At 57.8% G+C, this 19,580-nt stretch overlaps 3 protein-coding genes across 4 annotated transcripts in view; 2 read left to right on the forward strand and 1 right to left on the reverse strand.

The window, feature by feature from the left end:
* The first annotated feature begins 1,613 nt into the window (after nt 1–1,613).
* LOC106856243 (nuclear envelope pore membrane protein POM 121-like) lies at nt 1,614–14,370 on the forward strand. Its single transcript, XM_014881463.2, has 13 exons — nt 1,614–1,883; nt 1,967–2,170; nt 2,426–2,590; nt 4,702–4,782; nt 5,062–5,233; nt 6,154–6,245; nt 6,960–7,030; nt 7,721–7,845; nt 8,248–8,350; nt 8,569–8,739; nt 9,050–10,786; nt 11,610–11,738; nt 11,950–14,370. The coding sequence occupies exons 1-13, from the start codon at nt 1,636–1,638 to the stop codon at nt 12,042–12,044; spliced, it is 3,393 nt and encodes a 1,130-aa protein (XP_014736949.2). The 5' UTR covers nt 1,614–1,635; the 3' UTR covers nt 12,045–14,370.
* A 222-nt stretch (nt 14,371–14,592) lies between these two features.
* Nucleotides 14,593–17,928, reverse strand: NSUN5 (NOP2/Sun RNA methyltransferase 5). Of its 2 annotated transcripts, XM_014881464.2 has the most exons (10): nt 17,808–17,928; nt 17,567–17,689; nt 17,306–17,480; nt 17,119–17,227; nt 16,721–16,859; nt 16,246–16,361; nt 15,740–15,918; nt 15,455–15,659; nt 15,231–15,383; nt 14,593–15,077 (listed from the first exon to the last, which is right to left on the reverse strand). In XM_014881464.2, exons 1-10 carry the CDS (start codon nt 17,898–17,900, stop codon nt 14,972–14,974), a joined length of 1,398 nt encoding a protein of 465 aa, XP_014736950.1. In that variant the 5' UTR covers nt 17,901–17,928; the 3' UTR covers nt 14,593–14,971. The 2 variants fall into 2 exon arrangements, with proteins under 2 accessions (XP_014736950.1, XP_088033116.1); XM_088176990.1 differs by having other exon boundaries at nt 17,119–17,480; nt 17,808–17,927.
* Nucleotides 17,929–17,996: 68 nt separating this feature from the next.
* FKBP6 (FKBP prolyl isomerase family member 6 (inactive)) overlaps nt 17,997–19,580 on the forward strand; it is a 29,442-nt gene continuing 27,858 nt past the window's right edge. The window contains exon 1 of the mRNA XM_088176995.1: nt 17,997–18,491. Within this exon, the coding sequence (XP_088033121.1) occupies nt 18,443–18,491 (49 nt within the window). The 5' untranslated portion in view covers nt 17,997–18,442. The remainder of the gene's footprint in view (nt 18,492–19,580) is intronic.

A 19,580-nucleotide genomic window follows, 5' to 3' on the forward strand; every position in this document is an offset into this window, starting at 1 on the left:
GGGGGGAGATACAGGAGACCTGTGTCACAAGGGGGTCGTGGGCTCTGCCCTCATCAGTGTGTTCAGTGGCCCCCAAAATCACTTGGTGTTGAGGTGACCCGGGTGTTGTCCTGGTAATGACCTCCAGCCTTTGCTCCTACTGTCCCACACTTGCATGTCCCTATGGCCGCCCTGCATGTCACCTCTTTTTGCTGGGAAGGCACCAGGACATGGTCCCTGCCCAGCCCCGAGGAGCACTGGTGGCTTTGTCCTCCCTTCCTGGGGGGGCTGATGCTGCAGTGGGGAGGCCATGCAGATCATCCTGTCATGTACGGTCAGCCCGGAAGAGCCATGGCAAGGGGATCTTGCTGCTGGGTGGCCCATGAAGTCCACAGACAGGGATCTCACGAGAATGTCCCCTCCTAAGCATGGTTAACCCACCCTGGGCAGCACATAGTGTCCTCCAGCCCTGCCAGGGCTACCTGGACCCCTGGGATGCAGAAAGTCCTGTGACAGCAACTGCTGTCCCTGCCATCGTCCCTGTCATTTTCCCTGCTGTTGTCCCTGTGTGCCATGGTCCCTACTCTGCAGGACACAGCTGACTGGAAGTGGGGTGGGATATCCCCAGGGATAGCCATGTCTCCTGGGGACCCAAAGGGCATAGTCAACCAGAGAGAATTTCCCACAGTTCCCAGCCCTGTCCTGAGAGCAGGATGGTGGCAGTGATACCCTTCAGCGGGGACAAGGGGACAGGCTGGACATGGTGGTGGCTGGGGAGAGGCAGGACTGTGCCCTCAGTTTCCTGCACGTGGGACATGCGGTCAGATGCGGGGACATGTGAGGACACACAGGGACTGGGACAGCGGGACACAGAGGCTGGAATGGCATGGAGGGGCTGTGGGGGACAGGATGGGGAAAGTGACACAGGGAGGGGCAGAGAGGAGGACACAGAGGCTGGAATGATGTAGGGGGTTTGTTAAGAGACAGGATAGGAACACAAGGAACGAAAGAGGGAGGATATGGGGATTGCGGTGGTAAACAGGACTGCGGATTTGAGTAGAGATGGGGAAATTGAAATGAGCGTGGGGGAGACGTAGTGGGGACGGGATGGGAATGGGGCAGGCCCGAAGGTCCGGGTGGGAACATGGGCTGAGTCAGGGGAGATGGACGACGAGACGGAAGAACAGGGGTGCCATGAGGGGTCAAGGGGGTGGAATGGGGACGCTGGCCCGGAGCCTCGCCCCGCACAGAGCATGCCGGGAGCCCATGGAGACAGGGCGGCGGTGACCCGGGACCGCCCACCCCGTAAAGCGCTACAAGCGCTGCTGACCACAGAAGCTCCGCCCCATGAGGCCACGCCCCCCGCTGACGCCTGAGGGCCGGCCCCGCCCTCCCCGTTAAGCCTTGCCTACCCGTGGGTCCCCGCCCCCTCCGTGCATGGTGGCAGGATTGGTCGCGCTCAGACCGGAGGTCCCGCCTGCCGGGCGTGTCCCTCCCTCTGAGCCTCGCCCCTGCCGTCCGTGCGGAGAGGGCCGGGCGCGCTCCCCCTGAGCTCCGCCCACTCGGGCAGCTTCCGCCCTGCCGTTAGGTCCCGCCTCCGCCCCGCCCGCCCTGCCCCGCCCCGCAGAGCACGCCGGGAGCGGCGGGCGCGCGGCGATGGCGGGCGCGGGGGCGGGCGGCCGGCGGGATGGGGCTGTGAGGGCTGCGCTGGCCGTGGCCGCCGCGCTGGCGCTCGCCCTGGCCTGGCTGCTGCTGCGGAGCGTGCTGCTGGGCGCGGCGGCGCTGGGCGCAGCGGGCGCCTGGTGCGCCATGCGGTCCGGCCCGCCCGCGCCTCGCCCGCCCGGCAAAGCCGCGGCAAACGGGGGCCCGGCCGCGAGGGCCGCGCCGCGTCGCTCCCAGCCTGCGTAAGTAAGGGGAAGATGGGGGTAGAACGGGTGGGGAAGCCCCAGACCGCGTCGGAGGCGCTGACCGCGCTCTGTCCCCACAGGGTCCCGCGTTGCCGGCCGCAGGCCCCGCGCCGCCGGTACCCGCTGCCTGATGGCCGGCCGGCCGTGCCGCTGTGCTTGCCCGCCGCCCGCTGGGAGGGCGGCTCCCCGCGCAGCGCGCCTTGGGCCCGCCGTGCCGGCCCGCTTCGCAGCCCCGTCACCGTGAGAATCGCCCCGCCGGCTGCCGGCATCGCCCGCTCACCGGCGTGAGTACGGGGGAGGCCGGGACACCTGGGGGAGCTCGGTTATCAGCCACAGTGGGGGTCGGGACATACGGGGGGAGCCCTCAGACATCTGTGCTGTACCCGGGAGCAGCATCCCATCCCGAGTGCTGCCATGTGGCTGGGAGGATGGGGCTGTCAAGACGTCCGGGAAGCTGCATGGGAGACCTGTGTCTTCCGTGGGAGGATCAGACTGGGGACCCCAGCCTGTCTCACACCTCACTCTGCTCTGTTCAACAGTCTAGAGCACCTGGTCTCGCCTCTGGCCTTCCCGGCCACCAGCAGCCCTGACCCGTGCGCGAAGGAGACTGTGCTGAATGCCATCAGGGAGAACAGGAAAAGGGCTGTGGAGGAAGAGGAGGAGGAGGACCAGACTTTTGGGAATGATCAGGAGAGCAAAAGAAGGTAAAAAGGGAGCAGTTCAAGTTGTAGCCAGTGTGGTGGGAAGGTCACAAATGGGATTCTTGCTCCAGAGATGACAAATGGGATGTGTCCCAGAGCATGCCGGGCCCCATGAGACCTGGAGTCAGGGCTGGAGAAGTACTGTGAGAAGTGAACTGCAGAGAGGAAGCACACCCCATCCATCACCCAGCCTGTGATCTAAAAGTCCTCATTTGCAGTCAAAGGAAGGCGGTGTAGGTGTGGGTCCAGTGTGTTCCCCTTCCTGGCTGGGATGTGTTTTGGGGAGCCTGGGTGGGAAGTAGCTTGTCTCCTCACGGGGGTTTGCAGACTGGGAAAGCATGGTGGAAAATGTTGGTATCTGCTGTGGGGTCTGTCTTTCTGTCAGCCCCGGGCTTCCAGGAGAGACGGGATTACCAGGTGGAAGAATTGCACTTGGAGGACTCCAAGCACTTCCCTTGTGATCTGATTTAGTAGAGGGAGGTGAAACAAGAGAGAGCAAGTGAGACTCTGCTGCTTTTGTTATTCAAGGTCAGCAGCTTCCATCCCTGCGTTCGATGGAGGAAGGGTGTCATGTTTTTGTCAGTGTCTTAGGAAGGACAAGGAGAGTGGCGATTTGCCAGAACCTTTTCAACCACCCAGCCACAGCACTGCCTTGCTATCCCACCCTCCTGCTTTTCCTAGAATCACAGGATGATATGGGTTGGAAGGGATCTTTAAGCTCATTCAGTGCCACCCCCTGCCATGGGCAGGGACATTCTCCTCTAGACCAGGTTGCTCCAAGCCCTGTCCAAACTGGTCTTGAACACTTCCAGGGGTGGGCAGCCTGTGCTAGGGCCTCACCACTCTCAGAGGGAAGAATTTTTTCTGTATATCCTGCCTAAATTATCCTGCTTTCAATTTGAAGGCTTTCTCCCTTGTCCTATCTGTGCACTTCTTAATGCAGTCCTTCTCCAGTTTCTTTGCAGGCCCCTTCAGATCCTCAAAGGCTGCTGGGATTTCCACACAACCTTCTCTGCTTCAGGCTGAGCAGCCCTTGATGTCTCAGCCTGTTTCCATAGGGAAGGTGTGCTCCAGTCCCCTTACTAAATTTGTAGCTTCTTTCTGGACTTGCTCCAACAGTTGCTTTGTCCATGGAGGCTCTTCTATCTACGTTGGGATGGGGAGCTGCGACCCTGTTTGGGTGGTGCCTGGGGCATTGTCCTGCACCAGGGCTGCTACTGCTGGAGGTGGCCTAGGGAGCAGAGCAGGGCACACCGTCCTCCTCCAGCACTGAATTCCCATTTCTGAATGCTTGGCTTATTGGATCTGAACCCCACAAGAGCTAGTCAGGATGACAGCAGAATGGGTGCACAGACAGGATCAGCTCAGGGTGTTTTTCTTTAAACTGGTTTTTAATATCCCAATACACAGCTCTACTACAAAAGCTAATTTTGAAGGCATTAATGTCTGGCAAGCATGAGGAATGCTTTTAGATAGAAAATTCCGTGTTCTTGGTGGAGAGAAAGGAGCTGTGTCAGCTGAAGAGTGTGGCTTGGGGTCAGCATGCTCTGGGCTTGAGGGGAGCACCTGGCCAGGTGACAGGGCTGTCCTACACCTCCAGCTCTACTTTGCAGCAGGGTGTCTTTTGTGATATTGACGTTTCAGATTCTCATGAAATCATAGTGAGAATGGGAATTCAGTTTTTGACTTGAACCATCCAAGGCACTGCTTAGGAAAAGGTCAGAGGTGGGAGTTGCAGAGCTCAGGTCTGTTCAGAAAGGCTCTGTAACTCATTTCTGGAAGTATTTTGGCTTTGAATAATGGATTTAAGCAAAGTTGTTTGTTCTTTGTTTTTTGTTGGTTTTTTTTTTTTTTTTTTACACCAAACTACTGTGCCCAGCTGGCAGCTGGAGGAGCTCCTGGTGCTTGGGGTGAGAGTCAGTGAGGACAGGCCCACAGGGAGAGAAAATATGCAGCAGATTGTGGATGTGGTTAGGGTTAGGGTTAGCTCTGTTTGGGTATTGGGTACCAGGAAAAAAGCAAGGTTTGATCTCTCTCTGGGTGCTCAGCCTGCCTTTCTCCACGCTGGAAGTGGCTTCTACACTGTCATAGGCTTTCATACTCTCTTCCCACAGGCGCCATGACAGCAGTGGAAGTGGGCAGTCAGCATTTGAGCCACTGGTAGCCAATGGTGCCCCTGCTTCTCTCATACCCAAGTAAGTGCCCAACGGGCCAGAAGCAACTCTTGGGATGGGAGGGAGCAGATGTCTGTGGGATCTGGAAAAGGAGGCTTGGGCTTTGCTTGCAGAGCCTGGCTTCAGGTCAGAGCAAGAGAAACTCTGGTTGTGCCTTCAGTCTGTCACCCTGTGACAGTAGGGCTGTGCTGCTGCTGAGGGGTGTTTCTAAGCAGGATTGCCTTCCTCCATCTGTCCTGTGTGGAAAGGACTGGTGGACAAGAGTCGTGAGGAGCTCATCAAACCTTCATTCCCCTTCAGGCCAGGCTCTCTGAAGAGAGGCCTTATCTCACAGTGCCCCGATGACTGCTCCAACAAGAGGTCTCGCACCTCCTCCATGAGCTCCCTCAACAACACCTATGCTGGTGGGATCCCCAGCTCCATCCGCAACGCCATTGCCAGCTCCTACAGCTCCAGCCGGGGCCTCACACAGGTAGGGACACTGTGTCTTGACATTCTTTTGGGATCACCCATGTAATGCCAGCTCTGGGCTCATGAGGAGACACTGGTGTGGCTGAGTGCCTGGACCCAGTGTGGCTCAGTGTGGCAGTCTCACCACCCTGGGGATCAGGTGGGCTGTGGGCCACGGGCCAAGCAGCAATTATCTGCCTTTTGGAGGAGTCCCAGGCTGAGCTGTACTGTTGCTTTTACATCAAACCAAGAATGAGACTGTTTTCCCTCTCTCCTTCTTGGCCAGTCTGAGAGACTGGATAGATCCAGGTGAAAGAAAACAAAATGGTTTTGCTGTGCTGGCATCTTTTCAGCTGGAGTCAGCAGTGTGGGAGCCATGTGTTCCACTCTGACCCAGGTACCACCTGCTGACTGCGATGGAGCACTCACTGCTTGTGGCCTGGCTGGGCTTGCAGATAGGACACATAGCCATGGCTGCTGGAGCTCTGTCGGTGTGGGGAGAGGTTTGCTGGGGCTGCAGAGAGTCTGACCTTTGCATTGGGATTCATCTGCTTTGAACTCCTGGCAAGGAGGTGCTGGCTCCTGTCAGAGCAGCCCCACACATGAGAGTGTCCAAAGCAGTTGGGTGGCCTCTGCCTGTGTCACAAAATGGCAAGAGCGGGCCCAGCAGTGTTCTCCCTCTCTGTGGTCAGCCAGGGTAGTAAAGGCACTGGAGGCTACTTGTTCCTCATGTAAATTCAGCTTGGGGTGGCCAGACTTTGTGCTCTCTAAAATGTGGAGGGGAGTCTAAGAGGTGGTGAAGCAGGAGAAGCTCTAAGCTCATTGGGCTCAACAGCCATGGCTCTGGGAAGTGGGGCTTAGTGTGGGTGAGCAGGGAGGAGGGGGGCTGTGCTCTCTGCCAGACCCATGCCAAGTTACTGCTGGTATTTCTCTGCATTCCAGCTGTGGAAGAGAAGTGGTGTGAGCATGTCTCCTCTGTCCAGCCCAGCGTCCTCCCGCCCCCAGACACCAGAGTGGCCTCTCAAGAAAGCCAGGTAATCAGCTGGTGACCTGGCAAGTGCCTGCTCGCCGATGGCCAGCCAGCAGGAGAGCAGTCTTTCCCATCCATCTTAGCATGCAAGTCCCACTTTCCACTGGAGCTGAGAGTCCAGGCCTCTCTCCTAGACATAATGATACAGACACCCACTTGTGTCACTTGGCCTCCCTGTCATCATGTCATGCTGTGGTGTGTCCAAGCAATGTCATCCCCTGGCTCTCTCGTAAGCCAGGTCAGAGGTTTAAGAGCACAGGTTGCTGCAGTAGTGATGGTGCCTCGTAGCATTGGCATGGCCTTGGATTGCTGGGTCATTGGGAAGAGGCAGGCCTTGATTTTTGCCATCTCAAAGTCAAATACCAGGATCTCTATTTTTGTGCCTGCCTTGGAGCACAGCCTGTGTTCTCCTCTTTCCCGAGTCAGAGGAGCCTGAGCTTATGTCAGAACTAAAACTGACACAACCACCTGGGTGGGCCCAACCTGTGAGGGGCAGTGACTGCCATCTGAGACCCCCAGCTACCCTCCTGAGACTGGCTCATCTTGTGGAGGGTGCACAGGCTCAGCCAAGCTCCTCTGTCTGGAGTTGGGCAAAGCTCTTGTCTTGAGATGTGTTTGCAGGAGACAGATAAACACACCAGCTTGTTCAGTCTCATCCTGCTCCCTGGGGACAGGGCTGAGCCCAGGGTTAACCCTAACTGTCCCTTTTGCTTTACAGGGAAGAGGAGTCACATCATTCCAACGCTTCCACCCCAGTGAAATCAGACAAGGAGCTGCAGACAGAGAAAGGTAAGTGTGGGTGTGCCCTGACACTGCACCTGGATCACTGGTGCAAGCAAAAGAGCAGTACAGGAGGCAGCTGAGGGCTGCAGTGGGATTGGCTTGAGGGGTCACCTGGAAAGATGACTTGTGCTGCTCCCAAGGTAGTGGCACATCTGCTGGCCCCAGTGGGATTTCAAGTGATAAGGGGATCCTGACAGCATTGGGGTGCTAGCAGATGCCTGGGAGCTGGCTTGCAAGGAGGAACTCCAGCTCCCAACCCAGCATGGGTCAGGTGTCAGCCTTGATCCACAGCCTGCTGTGGCATGAGTAGCACTCTGACAAAATTCCAGTATGAGCTTTTTCCAGTGCTTCCTTAGCTAAAACAGAGAGGAAATTCTCTGTGCCCATGGCAGATGAGCCCCATGATATAGTGCCAGCTGTGGCATGTGGTTTGGGTAGGCAATGTGTTGGCACCATCCTTGGAGTTAGGAAGGGGCTGCTGCCCCACAGAGCCCCACTAGCCTCTGACACACACAGACCTCCTGTGTGTGAAGCTGCTCTTCCAGGGCATCACAGCTTTGTCATCAGCTTCAAACTGGGGCCCTGGCCCTGGCCTCTGAGCAGGGCCACCCAGAGCGGGGTCAGAAGGGACAGCCCCATCAATAGAACCAAACACGTCTCTGCCCAGAGCTTGGCCTGACTTGTTTCCTTCTGTAGTGGTGGAGTCACCGGTGTGGAAGAAGCAGAATTCCTTGAGCCCGCCATCTGCACTGGGGAGCAGTGGGAAGCGCAAACGGAAGATCCCGTTGCTGTCATCTCTCCGTGGGGACCAGCTGGTGCTGGTACGTCACTGTCTCACAGCCCCTTTGGCCCCGCTCTGGCAATAGAATGTGCTCACTGCAATTTCTGCAGGGCTGGGGGCACACTGACCTGCCTGCCCTCAGGAAGGAGGCCCCGTCCTTGGCCGAGTGGGAAGTGACGCTCTCCCCAGCCCCAATGTGTGGTGGGCTGTGTGTGGTTGTGCTGCCTGCTGCCGGACCAGGTAATGGCCTGGGGAAGGCCTGCCGTGCCCTCAGTGCCACGCCGGGGCCCACCAGAGTTGGGGACTGGAGCTCCGCGGTAGCTGCTGCAGGATCACCACCTGCTTCATAGGGCTCGCTGCAGCCAGTCGCCAGCACACCTTCAAAGAGGCTCTGCCCGCTTCCCTGGGAAGGAGCTAAGCTGCTGCTGCTCTCTCTTGGCAGCCCCCGCCACCTCAGCTGGGCTACTCCATCACCTCAGAGGACCTGGACGCAGAGAAGAAGGCAGTGCTGCAGTGGTTCAACAGTGTCTTGGAGGATAAGGCTGGTAAGGATGGGCTGGGTATGTGGAGGGGTAGGAACAAGCTTGGTTCTGGGGGTGCTCCTGATGCCTTCCAGCTGAGGAGATCTCATGCCTTGTGGTGCTGTATGAGGTTGCCCAGGACTGTAGGGTGGTAGGTGCAGTTCTACCTGCTGGGAAGCTCTGCCACGGGTTTGTTCCTTACAGCCAGTTGTGGGTCCTGAGATGTTGCTGTTTCCCTGTAGATGTAGTGACCAGCACCACTTCAGCGATGATGTCTGTGTCCAAGCCGCTGGTGTTTGCTGTGACCTCTCCTGGGCCTATGCCTGCCTCCACAGCTCCTGCTCCGGCCAGCTCCTCACTCCTAGACAGCCTGAAGAAGATGCAGAGCGGCCAAGCTGTATCCACAGCACCAGGTGAGGAGGAGGAGAGTTGTCACAGTGGAATGCCAGCAGAGTTGGGCATCTGGAGCAGGAACTCCTCGTTGCCTCTGTGTGAGGCAGTTGACAAAGGGCTCTGTTCAAATGCTCTGCTGGCAGCAGAGCTAGGAGGCAGGGCTTGAGGGGACACCTTTGGGGACACTGAGCCCCTGATCCTGCTGGAGGCTATGGTAACTGTGGAGGGTGTGATGAGAGCTCCGGGAGCCTTTGCAGCAATGGGTGGGTACCTGGCAGAGGCTTCTGAAGGTGCCCTCTTGTCTCTAAATAAGCTCTCTCCCCTTTCCAGACTCCGCTGGAATTGCAGCAGTATCCCAGCCACCTCCGTCAGCTGCACAGCCACCTGCTCCTGCTGTGTCATTGGAGTCGAGCTCTCTGCCTTCCATCTCTGCTGATACCAAGCCTGTGCCTGTATTGAGCACACCTGGCCCCAGTGCTCCCCCTGCCCTGGCGGTGCAACCCCCCAGCAGCCTGGCGCCTGCTGTGTTCACTGAGCTGGGCCAGACCCCCAGCAAGCCTCCCTCCTTCCCAAAGCCAAGCATCCTGTTTGGGATGGTGAGCACTGCTCCAGCCAGCCAGCCAGCACTGACTGCGGCCACTGCCGTGCCCACCATGGCCGCTGCTGCACCCACTGCATCCACTGCTGTGCCCACCACGGCCACTGCCATGCCCACCACAACCCCCGTCTTCAAACCCATCTTTGGTGCTGTGCCGAAGAGTGAGAATGCAGCAGTCTGCACGGCTGTCACTTCCATCACAGCCACCGTGTCTGCAAGCTCAGGCCCTGTCTCAACATCCTCCACATCCTCCATATTCAAGCCCATCTTTGGCAGCATCACTGCAGCTTCATCTCCAACGAAAGTCTCTCCTTTTGCCTTCAAACCCACTGCACAGCCAGCCTCAGAGCCTCCAGCTGCCTCCACAGCTACTCTGGCAGGATTCACAGGTCTTCCCAGCGTCATCTTCACCACTGCAGCGACAACTGCCACCACCCAGAGTTCCTCCACAGATGCCACCATTAAACCTGTCTTCAGCTTTGGACTGAATCCGCCTGGGTCCACTGGCCCTGCCCCCAGTGTGACTGTCACCGCTGCCACCTCCACCAGCACAACACAGCCCTTGCTGTTTGGGGGCCTCACCAGCTCTGCTCCCAGCACAGAAGCCAGCTTTGCCACCTCAGGGCCTGTGTTCCAGTTTGGGAAGCCGCCTCCAGCTACAGCCACTGCCACCACCAGTGTCCCAGGAGGCCCTGCCTTTGGCCAGGTACCTACAAACTCAATAGCTGCTACCACCACTGTGGGCTTTAGCATATTTGGGAGCACTACACTGACCTCCTCTGCCCCAGCCACCACAGCTCAAGCACCGCTGACATTCGGCTCCTCCGTTTCAGCTTTTGGCAGCTTTTCAGCCAGCACAAAGCCACCACCACCATACACAGGCACTGGGAGCCAGCTCACCTTCAGCACTGGGGCTGCTGAGAGCCAGGTGCCTGCCAGCAAGCCTGCTGCTGGCCCCATCAGCTTCACCCCCTCATTCAGCTTTGGAGCTCCCCCAGCACAGTCAGTGGCTCAGCCAGCATTTGGCAGTGGTGCCCTGCCAGCCTTCGGCACAACTAGTGCCCAGGGCTCCTTTGGCACCAGCAGCACCCAGGCAGCATTCGGGACCACCACCTCGGTGTTCTCTTTTGGAACAGCCACCTCCACCACATCCAGCTTTGGTGCCACCACCCAGACTACAAGCAGCAGCACCAGTGCCACTGTCTTTGGCACCACCCCATCTCCATTCACCTTCGGGGCCACCACCCAGCCAGGCCCCTCCACCAGCGCCTTTGGGATGGGTACGCCGGGCCTGAGCACTGGGTCTCCGGCTGTGGCCTTCAGCTTTGGGGCTGGGCAGAGCGGGGCAGCCCCGGCAGTGACGCCCTTTGGCTCATCTCTGCCACAGAGTTCCCTGGGAGTACAGGGCCAGAGCACGCCCTTTGCCTTCACCATGACCAGCACTCCCAACAGCAAGCCTGCATTTGGAGGTAAGTCATCATGGAATCATGGAATGGGTCATGGAAAAGGGACCATAAAGGTCATGTTGATCTACCCCCCTGCCTAGGCCAGAGAGACCCTCCACTAGACCAGCTTGCCCAGGGTCCTGTCCAACATGGCCTTGAACATTTCCAGGATGAGGTGGGGACAGACAGGCCATCTTGAGGGTCGAGAGTTGGGCAGTCGTATTACTGATGGATCTGCCAAGGTTCCCAGGTCCACAGCCCTGATGAGGCCAGTGCTCCTGCTATGCAGAACCTTGCCATGCAAAGGGAAGGCACTCCCATCACTCCCTGTAAGAATCCTGGCCATCGGGGGAGGGGAGTCCCTAAACTGTTCACTGGCACCAGCTCCCCAACTCTGCCCATCCAAGTGTCCTGCAGGAGCCAAGATCACCTGAGTCCTTAGCAGCCACCTGGAGCACCTTAGCAAGCTGGAATGGTGCCAGCCAGCAACTGCCATCACTTCGTGCTTGTTAGGTTTCCCTAACACTTCAGATCCTCGCTGGATATTTCCGGCTCCCATGGAACTGAAGTGCACCCAATGAACAACTCCTTGATCTAGAAAGGCCAAGGTCTTCGTTCCTCCCTGGCAAATCCTTCTATGCAGCCCTGCTGTTCGGAGAGCCCAGGGATTATCCAGAGAATGTAACTTTCGCATTAAAAAGGCTTTTCAGGAGCAGAGGCTGATTCTGGGGGAAGGACTGTGGTGCTTCAGCCCCCAGAGAGCATCCTGTGCCTCTGGGTGCCACTGGCTCCCAAAAGCTCTTTCTGCTTTGCCAGCCCTGGCTCACAGTGACCTGTTGCTTTCCAGGAGCTCCAGTGCCCACCTTTGGGCAGGGCACACCTGTCCCTGGAGCTGTGGGCAGTGGAAGCAGCACCCTTTCCTTCAGGACACCCAGCACTCCTGCCTCGAGCTTCGGAGGGGTCGGCACTTCCTTTGGTAAGAGGGAGTTGGTGCTCCAGTGTTGGGGAGCTCACGGGTCATGATGTCCCCTTGGGCTGGGGACAGTGGTAGGGCCAGGTATGCTCTGGGAGATGGCTCAGGTGGTACCTGCTGGACTTTGGGCGGTGCCGAGCCTTCTGTTCCTCACAGGGTGAGAATCGCACTGATCCCAAAGCTACAGAGACGTGAGCAACCTTTCTGCTTCCAGGTTCATCCACTCCCACCTTTTCCATCGGGGCAGGATCCAAGATGGGCACTCGACAACGGCTGCAGGCACGGAGACAGCACACCCGCAAAAAGTAACCCGAGTGCTGCTGGGCTCCACTGGCCCACATGTGGGGGGCTCTGGCCTGGAGCTGTCCCTATGGTGGGACCAGGCCCCATCCCTGACACCCACCAGAGACCATGCTGGGACGGGATAAACCAAACTCTTGTTACTTGAACAGTTCCAGAGCCAAGGCTGGACAAATCTCTGTACATATCCGCAATGTTCTTTCCCTCAATTTGTTTTGCCTTGTTTAATAATGTGTACGTTTCCCCCATTTGCTTCTAGCTGTTTCTGTGGCCCTGCCCAGCCCTCAGCCAGCCCCAAGGCCATGTCCTGCTCAGAGCCTGGCTGGCAACATGGTTCCGAGCTGCTGTCAGACACGGCCTTCACCAGGTCCTGAAATGTTTCCCATTGTTCAACCCGTGGCTGGTGAACATGGTCCCATGCCTACAGGCAGGGCGGGTTCCAGCCTGGCTCTGTTTTGTGCCCCAAGTGACTGGCATGGGTGCAGCTGGGTGATATCCCTTGCTGGGACCTAATGTCCTGCTACCTCCAGCTGAGGACATGCCATAGCCCGGGACCTGGGCTGGAGGCACAGGGTGGTGAGGATGGGGGTTCCCCCACCCCTGTTCCGTCTCCACTACTCCCTGGGCCTGTGGGCTGCCCCCACCCTACTCCCCAGTTCTGCTTTATCCATGCTTCTGTTCCTGCACTCACTGAATCGAGTTTGGAGGAAGAACTGAACCGTGTGTGTGGCGGCATGTTGGTTATGCCGGATTTGCTGTTTGGAGTTTTTTTGGGGGGGCACCAGTCCTTGGGGGGAGACGTGCCCCGGCTAATTGGGTGTTGACAGTAGCATCACTGCGTGGCTGCTCGTGCTGGGGAGTTGTCCCTTCCATGTCTGTGACTGAAAGGCAGCTAGGACAGGGGGTTCCAACCATGGCAGTCACTCCCTCCCTTTCCCTCTCTCCTAGTTCCTCTTCTGCACTTCAGGGGGCTCTGGAATTTCTGTGAGCAATTGCTCACAGAAAGAGTCCAGAGCAGATGCATTCTCCCTCCCATCCCAAAGCCAAGTGGTTTTTCATTTTTCAGTTCATGTCCATCCCAGTGAGTTTTACTGGCTCCTAGGAACTGTGGTGCTGCCTCCCCTGTCCCCATCCAGTCAGGAGTGGGAATCCCACTCTTCTCTGCCTTGGAGCTTCTGTGGGAAGAGACTGCCAGAGCTGGGGGTCGCCAAAGAGTCACCCCAGCCCTGTCCCTGGTGAGGGATGGGCACTCCATTCCCAGGAATGCTTTGCTGCCGGGTTTTTACTCTCTGAGCCGTGTGAGTGTGTGTGTTTGCTGAGGTCTAAATTTAAAAAAAAATAAAAAAAAAAAAAAACAAGAAAAAAAATCACAAATATTTAAACATTTTTTAACAAAATAAAAATTTATTTTTATATTTAAGATAAATTGCCTTCAAATTCCTTCAAGCTTGGTTCAGTGAAGTTGCCTCCCCGCAGCTGTTAGTGTTTAGCTGTTCCCACCCTGGCTGTGCCTGCGGGAATGCATTGTGCTGGGAAAGGCAGCTGCATCCTGCAGGCTCTGCCACCCTCCCCCCACTGTACATCATCCCCTTCCTTTTCAATGTGATGTGGATGTGGATGTGACTAAACCTTTTTTTGTTTTTTAAAGTTTTTTCATTATTTCTCTGAGGGTGAGGAGCAGGAGCTCTCACACTATGGTGCTGAGTGCCAGGGTCAAGGTGTCTATCCCAGCAGTAAGGGCAGGTGATGAGCTCTGTGTGGTACAGAGGGGACACAGTCCCAGCATAAGGGAACATAGAGGACCTGCAGGTGCTGGTGGGAATGTTCTGACCATTACCCACCACCATGGCTGCGGGTGCAGTGGGCGAAGAGCAGCCAGGCTGGGAAAAATGTGTCCTTGAGGTTGGAGGAAGCAGATGGCAAGGGGCTAGTGCCTGCCAGGATGGACCCTGTGTGTCCTTCCCTCTGTCCCAGTGAGGGTCCCGGGTCAGGAGTGCACCCACTCCCCATCTTCGAGGTGCCAGGGTTTGGCCAAGTCAGCTCTGCAAAGATGGGGATGAGCTGGGACAAGGTTGAGGGCACCCTGGCTCTGGGTCCTGCCCCCCAAGTAGCTATCCCACGTAGGCCCACACACCCATGAGGAGCCAGGCTGTCCCTTCCCTGCCACACAGGTCCTGCTGGGAGAGCCCCTTGTGCTTGGGGGGAGGCTAGGCTTTAACTGACTGAAGACTTGGATCATTCCTGGTGTGGCTGATGAGGATTTTAGTGTGAATGTGTAATTTTTGTTTCCTTGCTTCTTATGTCCCTGGTTTAAAATAAAATGACTGTGTTCACACGGCTGTGCCAGTTTGTGATTCCTGGGGCTGGGATTCCCAGGGCAGGGTGGTGCTGGTGAGGTTCAGGTGCAGCACCCTCTGACTCATGTATCCTTGCTCCCCTGGTTCAAAGAGAGGTGCAGGGACAGGATTATTATTTTACGTTTTTCCCCCCACTTTGCCTCTGCTATAAGCAGTGGCAATTTCAGGGCAAGACTGCACAAACACACTGGAAAAGACAGTGAAGAGAGATAAACTTTTAATCTGCTTCATCTCTGCAGTGAAATGCTTTTTCAAAGCTCCACATCAGGCTCGGGGTTGGAATTTTTCAGGGGGGAACATGATAAACCACCCTTAATCCAGCTAGAGGACCCCAGCCTTGCAGGGTGTGGAGTGGGGATTGCCTTGAGGGCAAACCTGGGGCAGGGGCTGGCTGCAGTGGGCAGCCCTGGGTGAGCAGCTGCCCCTTCCCAGCACCAGGGTGGTCCCAGTGTTGGCACTCAGTCCTGGTGTTACAGAATTCTCACTATGACTGCAGTTGGCACAGAGCTTGACTTGTGTTTAGACCAGTGTGTGTTCCCCACAAGGCCCAGCTGTGCAGGGTTTTGTCCAGAAAACGTTTCATTCTTTCACCCGCTGCTTTTTCTTTTTCCTCTTTTTGGGAGCGGCACCTGGCTCCGTTCCCTCTCCTGGCTCTGGGTTCTCCTTGGCTCTTGCAGGCAGGGAGCTGTGGACAAGAGCAAACAGCCTGAGCCACATTTGCCACTGCCCTCTGCTCCCACAACCACACCCCTCACACCCTCCCCAGGGTGCCCAGAGTGCTGACCTTGGCCATGGTGGCCCCCCAGAAGCAGCTGGAGTCTTCCAGAGCCCCTCTCACCTGGGGGCAGCAGCCCCTTCCTTGCACCGCTCCAGCACAGCCACGAAGAAGCCATGGGTGAGGGTCTCTGCAGGGGAAGCACGGAGGCAGCTCTCTGCTCCAGAGAAGGCAGCGAGTCCTCGGCAGGGCCAGGACGGGAAGGCAGTCACCAGTCTGCAGCATAGAAAAGGGGTCAGCACCAAATCCTGCCCTACAGCCCTCCAGGCTCCCTGAGCCAGACCCACCTGAAGGCCGAGCCCCACTTCTGCAGCATAGCCTGCACCACATCCTCGTTCTCCTCCTGGTGTAAGGAGCAGGTGGAGTAGACCAGGCGCTGGAGAGCTGGAAAGCTCAGGGCATGGTTGAGGACCCGACGCTGGAAGCCAGCCAGGGCCTGCAACCGTTCAGCACTCGAGGCCGCCTCCTCCCCTGGCCCCCGGGTCACCATCCCTGTGGGACAGGATCTGTCACCTGGGGTTTGCACACCCACAGCCCGGCTCTAGGTGTGCAGCTGGAGCCTCACACATTACCTGAACCACTGCAGGATGGGTCAAGAAGGATGTGGGTCACCCTGCTGTATTTGGGGTCTCTGGGGTCCACAGTCAGGAAATCCTGCTGGGCCAGCTGGCAGCCAGTGACCCCTGCCCGTGTCAGCAGCGTGTTCATGGTGGCCACGCGCTTGGGGTCCACATCAAAGGCAAAGATCTGTCTAAAGGCAGAGCCCAGCACCCAAGAGAAGCCATGAACAGACCACCTAGCCGCCAGGAACACTCAAATACTAGGAAGGCAGACCTTGACAACTGCCTCCCCTCTGGCATGGGTATGGAACAGGGCCAGGGGCTGGGAGTGAAGCCCTGTGTGACTTCATGTGCCCTCAGGTCCTTCCAGTGGCCCAGAACTGTCAGAGCCACCAGCTCACCTGAGTTGGTGGCAGGTTGCAGCTCCTCCTGCCACCTTCTTGTGCTCTCTGTGGGCTCGGGGGAACCAGGGCCACCTCTCCCCTTCCCTCCACCCCTGCACACAACCCTGCCCTCACCCCTTGTTCTTCAGGATGGCAGCCAGGTGGCTTGTCTTGTTTCCAGGGGCAGCACAGGCATCAATGATGTGGGAGCCGGCAACAGGGCTAAGGAGGAAGGCAGGGAGGCAGCTGGCCTGCAAGAGGGCAAAGACTGACAGAAGAGGGGGCAGAAACACCTGGCCCCTCCTCAGGCATGGCTGATGCTGTGGGGTCACAGGGACCACCATGACACAGGGCCAAGGCCACCAACACTCTCCATCAACAGCCTTGCCCAACCCACAGCCCCCTGCTCCTCCTCAGCTCCCACAGGGGTTCTATACCTCAGGATTTCATCCTGAACCTCCAAACAATGGAAGCAAAGGCCCAGAGGAGTCCCATAGTTTTTGCTTAGCCTTAAATGCTGCAGCAAGCTGAGCCATTGTGGAAGAAGTTCACTCTTTATCCTGTCAGTAGTTTTCCTGCCCTGCAACTTCCTGCTCTCCAGTTCCCTCACCTTGTCCTGCAGAATTATGTGTCCTGAAGTATACAGCAGGTTGTCATGGAGGTCTGTCTGTGAAGGGAAAACCAACAGCTCCGGGAGATGCAGATCCAACAAGAATTTTTTTCCGGAAAGGGCCTTCAGCTCCTCCACACTGTCCATGAGACACAGGAAGCATGTATTCATTCAAAGTCCTAATCCCAATGCTCACAGCAGAGCCCAGACTGAGAAACCCCTTCATCCCACAGCTCCTCTCCAGCTCCAGGCAGCACCCAGATAGGCAGCATCTAAGTGTGAGGAGTGATGGAGACCCCAACCCAACCACTCTGAGCACCAAGTTCAGAAACTCTTCAAACCTCATCCCATGTGACTTGCTGACATTCTGGGAAAGGTGGGATAGCAGAAATACTCACCTGGCTGCCTTGCCCAGGTATGCATATCCCTGGCGCTTAAAGAAGTCGATCACATCGTCTACACAAGTTTTCAGGGTGTTGACCCGGACGTAACGTGGGACCTGGGAGGCTGCAGGGGCCAGACAGGTCAGACACAGCTCCCCACTGCTCCCAGCACAGGGCGGCCACCCAGCCCGAGCCCACTCACCTGCGGCGCTTTCCGCCTTCTCTGGGGACAGCAGGTCCTCGTTGCGGCTTACCTTGTGCCGCACCTTCAAGCGGGCCAGCTCGGCCTCCAGCCGCGCCCGGTGCCGCCGGGCCAGAGCCTTCCAGCGGCCCCCGCACTTCAGCCCCTTGCCGAAGAGCAGGTCATACACCAGGACCTGCGGGGAGGGGACGAGGTGAGCCCGGGCCCGCTGCCCAAGCCCCGCGGCTCCAGGGACACCGGGGTTTCCGCGGATGCCCGTACCTTCGCCAGCTGCGGCGCCAGCTTCTTCTCGGCCTGCAGCAGCGCGGCTCCATCCAGCAGCTTCTCCAGCACCGAGGCGTAGCGGAGGGTCTCGGACACAAGCGCGTACAGCTGGCGGACGTGCTGCGGAGCGGTCAGCCATGAGCGCCACCGGGCCCGCGCCGGGCCCCGGGGCTCCTCTCGCCCTCCCGGCTGGGATTGTCCCCCGTCCGCCCCGCACCCCCGCTCCCTCCGGGCGCACCGGGAAGCCGCTGTTGTACACGAGGCTCTTGAGGCCGCCCTCGCCGCGCTCCAACCCCGCCAGCACCGCGGCCGCCGCGCTGTACAGCGCCATGTGCGCCCCGCGCCGCTTCCGCCGGGGCCTCCGGGGCAACAGGGGGCGAGCGCGGCCCCGCCCCGGGCTCGGTGGCCGGGGCGGAGGGCGGGGAGCGGAGCGGGGGACCAGGGTCTACACCATCCTCGCAATGACCCCGGCCAGCCCGGTCACCCTGGTTACCCCGGCCAGCCCGGCCACCTCTGTCACCCCGGTGACCCTGGTCACCAGCCCCGGACACCCCATCCGCTCCCTTAATGTGGAAGCACACTAACGTTACTACTGATTGTGAGACTCTGTGATACCCTGCGGGTGATGGTTTGGCAGGGATTTGCTGCAGACTTTGGTGGTATTCCTGCTTCACTCAAACAGAGCAAAGGATGCCCAGCCCTGGAAAGAGGAGTCTGCACCCGGAAAGGGATCTGCTCTGAGAAAGGGGGATCTGCTCTGGGAAGCTCAGAGCTGTATATGGAGGGTAAAGGATACCCCAGGACAGCCACCGTAGGGCAGTATCCCAGCAACCTGGACATGGCTTTGAAACTGTCCCAGAACCATCTGGTGCAATGGATCAGTCACTCCAGCATGACCTGCTCCAGGAACACCTGGATCCAGGTGAGAGTTGCTTTGCAGGGTCTGAAGGGTTAGCAGTGGGTGCTGGGGATCAGTCATCTTCTACCTGAACAATCAAATGGTGTAAGAATCTCATCCTAGTGACAGGATCCGAGGGAATGGCTGGAGCTCTGTCGCTCTCAGGGAAGGCTTAGTTTGGTATCAGGGAAAGGTTCTTCCCCCTGAGCGTGCTGGGCACTGCACAGGCTCCCCAGGGAATGCTCACAGCCCCAAGGCTGCCAGAGCTCCAGCAGCATTTGTACAGCGCTGTCATGCACAAGGTGGGATTACTGGGGTGTCTGTGCAGGGCCAGAAGTTGGAAAGGCACATTCAGGATTCTCCTGTACTGATGGACCTTGTTGTGCAGCACCATGGTTTCTATAGGAGGACAACTCTGCCGCAGCCTTAACTGAGATAAGCTGAGAGAGCTGGGCTGTTCAGTCTGGAGAAGAGAAAGTTCCAGTATCTGTAGGGGTCTACTAGGAAGCTGGAGAAGGACTTTTCATCAGGAACTGGATAGATCAAGGGAAAATGTGTTCAAGCTGAAAAAGGGGAAATTTAAGTTAGATATATTGAAGAGATTTTTCCCTGTGAGTGTGAAAAGGCCCTGATACAGGTTGCCCAGAGAAGCTGGGGCTGCCCCATCCCTGGAAATGTCCAAGATCAGGTTGGATGGAGCTTGAAGCAACCTGGTCTAATGGAATGTGTCCGTGCCCAAGGGGGGTAGAATGAGATTATCTTTAAGGTCCCTTCCAAGCCAAAGCATTCCATGATTCTATGCCTGTGCATCTGTGGGGTGCATTGGGCAAGACTCTGAAGTGGGCTCTGCCCTCGGCCCTCTCCACAGCACCTCGATGCCATGGTCCCACAATGCTGGGTGCCAGGGGACGGCAGGCCACTCCTTGGTAGCACACGGGGCACGGGAGCTGCCCCTCCAACACCCTGGGGAGGGACAGTATGCAGGGCTGACAGGACAAGCGCCCACACTGCAGCATCAGTGGCTCCTTCAACACCTCCAGAGAGATGGGACAGAGCAGCTGCTCCTCCAGCTTGAGGATACTCGTCTTCTGAGCCATCCTGCCGCCTTTCCAC

The sequence above is a fragment of the Sturnus vulgaris genome, chromosome 21 (assembly GCF_052056855.1).
Source record: "Sturnus vulgaris isolate bStuVul1 chromosome 21, bStuVul1.hap1, whole genome shotgun sequence".
Lineage (NCBI taxonomy): Eukaryota > Metazoa > Chordata > Aves > Passeriformes > Sturnidae > Sturnus > Sturnus vulgaris.